The 2,472-nt window shown below is 42.1% G+C and overlaps 1 protein-coding gene across 1 annotated transcript; it reads right to left on the bottom strand.

The window, feature by feature from the left end:
- Positions 1-232: 232 nt before the first annotated feature.
- On the bottom strand, positions 233-2,012 carry LOC121964847 (TBC1 domain family member 2B-like; the record flags this gene model as incomplete). The annotated part of the gene is made up of 3 exons (XM_042515030.1): positions 233-418; positions 1,315-1,432; positions 1,518-2,012. Coding segments are annotated over 3 exons (799 nt in total), but the record flags the coding sequence as incomplete, so codon positions are not given.
- Positions 2,013-2,472: the final 460 nt, after the last annotated feature.

Raw genomic sequence — 2,472 nt, 5'->3', positions numbered from 1 at the left:
AAAACTGGTGCTTTTTGGAACTTTACAATCAAATAGAGAACTAATCTAACATACAATATGTAGAGGTTGACAGACTTAAAGTTAAACAACTAAATGGCTTAAACACAATTTGCAAAAGTCTCCTTATCTCATTTTTTAAAATTTTCTTCAGAATCCTGGCATCACATCTGAAAGGAAACCTGATTATGTGAAGTTAGAGAGTCACAATTTTACATTCTTGTCCGCCTCTCACCTTTGGCCCTTCGTACAGAAAGGCGTCCCAGATCTTGAAGAGGATGTCGCTCACCACGCTGTCCACAAACACCACCAGGAACCAGTTGAAGGTGATGAGGGAGAAGTCTACCTTGTACTGCTCAAAGTGGGCGTGAAGCCGAGGGAGCTTCTCACTCATCAGGTCTCTGAACACGCGCTGGTCAACCTGCAGACACAACCGACACATATTTACATTCTTTATCGCTAACAGAGATCTTTACTTACACAGGAGGAGAAAAAAAAAAACAGGGTCGAATGCAGCAGATAGAAAGAAAACAAACAGGGCTGATTTTTTTTCTATGATCAGACATGACCTGCACCGTCACGTGAATATGACATCACTGACCAGAGAAACCTGTAAACACTAGTAAGGAGACAGCAACTCTCCTAGGCTAAGATTGAGAAGTCCAAATGCAAATCCAAACCGCTTTTCCTTCACCCAAGAGCCTCATGAGTTCAAGGACTACATGAAACAGAATTCATAAAGACTTAGGGAAAAGCTTTATTTATCCATTTTCTTTCAAAACTATGCTGCTTTCTTGAAGCCCTTTGTAATGTAAATCATAAAAAGTGCACAACAAATTCAATTCTGAGCATAAATATAATCATAGGTATGATAATTATTATTATTATTATTGTTGTCATTATTATCTGCTTCGCCCTGTGTGTACTCACCTTCTTGTTTCACGCACGTCATAATGGCAAAACAAGGACAACCCCATGAAAAATATTACATCATTACTGAGGTTAGAATTAAAATAAAAAGTAATAAAGGCTTCCAGTCACAGAAGTAAAATGTAATGATTGTTGCTCACACTCACCCTCCTTTCCCCTCATATTTATCGTCATGAATCCCAATATGATTTTATAAAAATAATAACTATGCAAGATATGTACAACGTTAGACCTGTTACTGTTCATATGAGCTCTCATCATGGCAGCTGCTCCAATACTTCCAAGTCATTTTACTCATTTAGGAACCTTCATAAACAAAAAGGGACTATTTGACCACAGCCTTTGGGTCTTCCGATGCTTAGAATATTAACCTTTGAGCTTGTTTACCTGTGAGCCAAGCAGAGTCTTGGTGTAATAGTCTCTTGGCATGAAGACCTCCACAATTGCTATAAGGCTCCAGAAGGCGTCCTCTTGGTCCAGATAGAGCAAAGCAATAGCAGCCAGCCTGAAGAAATAACATGCAATAAAAAAAGAATGGTTATAATGCATAAAAGGAGAGAAGAAGAGACACCAGAACCCCTTTACTGTACCTGTTTAGTCCCTGGCAGTAGCCGATATCTGGATTCCTCCAGGAGAAAGCCATCAGGACGTTCCTGAGTTTCTGGATGCCGCCCGCGCTCGGGGAGGAATAGTGCTTGTTGTTGGGCAAAGTACGCAGCAAGTCCAGCTCGATCTGCTTTGAGGCCGGGTTGGGCTTGTCCCGGGCCACATTAAGTAAGGTCTCATAATAGTCGGGTGCCAGATGGTCCCGAAGTTTCTTGACATGGAAGGAAACACACCAACGCCACACCTGGGAGCGGTGCTCGTGGGGCACGCCGCAGCGGAACAGCGCCTTGAGCTCAGGGGAGCGAACCAGGTCTCTGTTCATGGTGCTGGCCAGATAGTTCTCCCACTTCACCCCGACGGACACCTCCTGATCGGTCATGGACAGGGACTTCAGCTCCAGAGCTCTCACCTTCGCAACCAGCTTCTCCTCCTCTTCCTCCTCCTCCGGGACCGTCTTGAAGCCGTACATGTCATACTCACTGAGGTCAAATCAAGGAAGAGCGAAATTGTGGAGAAATGATCATTAATCAGTGATGTTCAATCATTTCTAAAAGTTATTAACACTTTTAGACCCACACTCGCTGAACCTGCCCTCAGTGCTACATCATTTCTGGATCACCTGAATTTTTAACAATACTTTTGGACGAGCCCCAAAGGACGTGCCTGAGCTTACACAGAAGTCAAAGCAACAGCAAAAGCAAATTAAATACCAATTAGGAGAGCAAGTTTTTCCAGTCAAGAAAAATGGAAACAGATCTGGTGAGTGCACTGCATTTGCTTCTATCATCATCACGTCTCCTTCTCTTATGCACAGGATTTATCCTGATTTGTTGTTTGATTTTGATAAAATTGATACTGAGTGGACTGAGACTTCTGTCTATGTTTTTCTTTTTAACTACAGTGTTATATTACTGTTCTCTGCATTATATATATAATATG

This window comes from Plectropomus leopardus, unplaced genomic scaffold (genome assembly GCF_008729295.1).
Source record: "Plectropomus leopardus isolate mb unplaced genomic scaffold, YSFRI_Pleo_2.0 unplaced_scaffold17432, whole genome shotgun sequence".
NCBI classification, from domain to species: domain Eukaryota; kingdom Metazoa; phylum Chordata; class Actinopteri; order Perciformes; family Serranidae; genus Plectropomus; species Plectropomus leopardus.
Note: the sequence above shows the minus strand (reverse complement) of the source record. Positions and strands in the feature narration are given on the sequence as shown.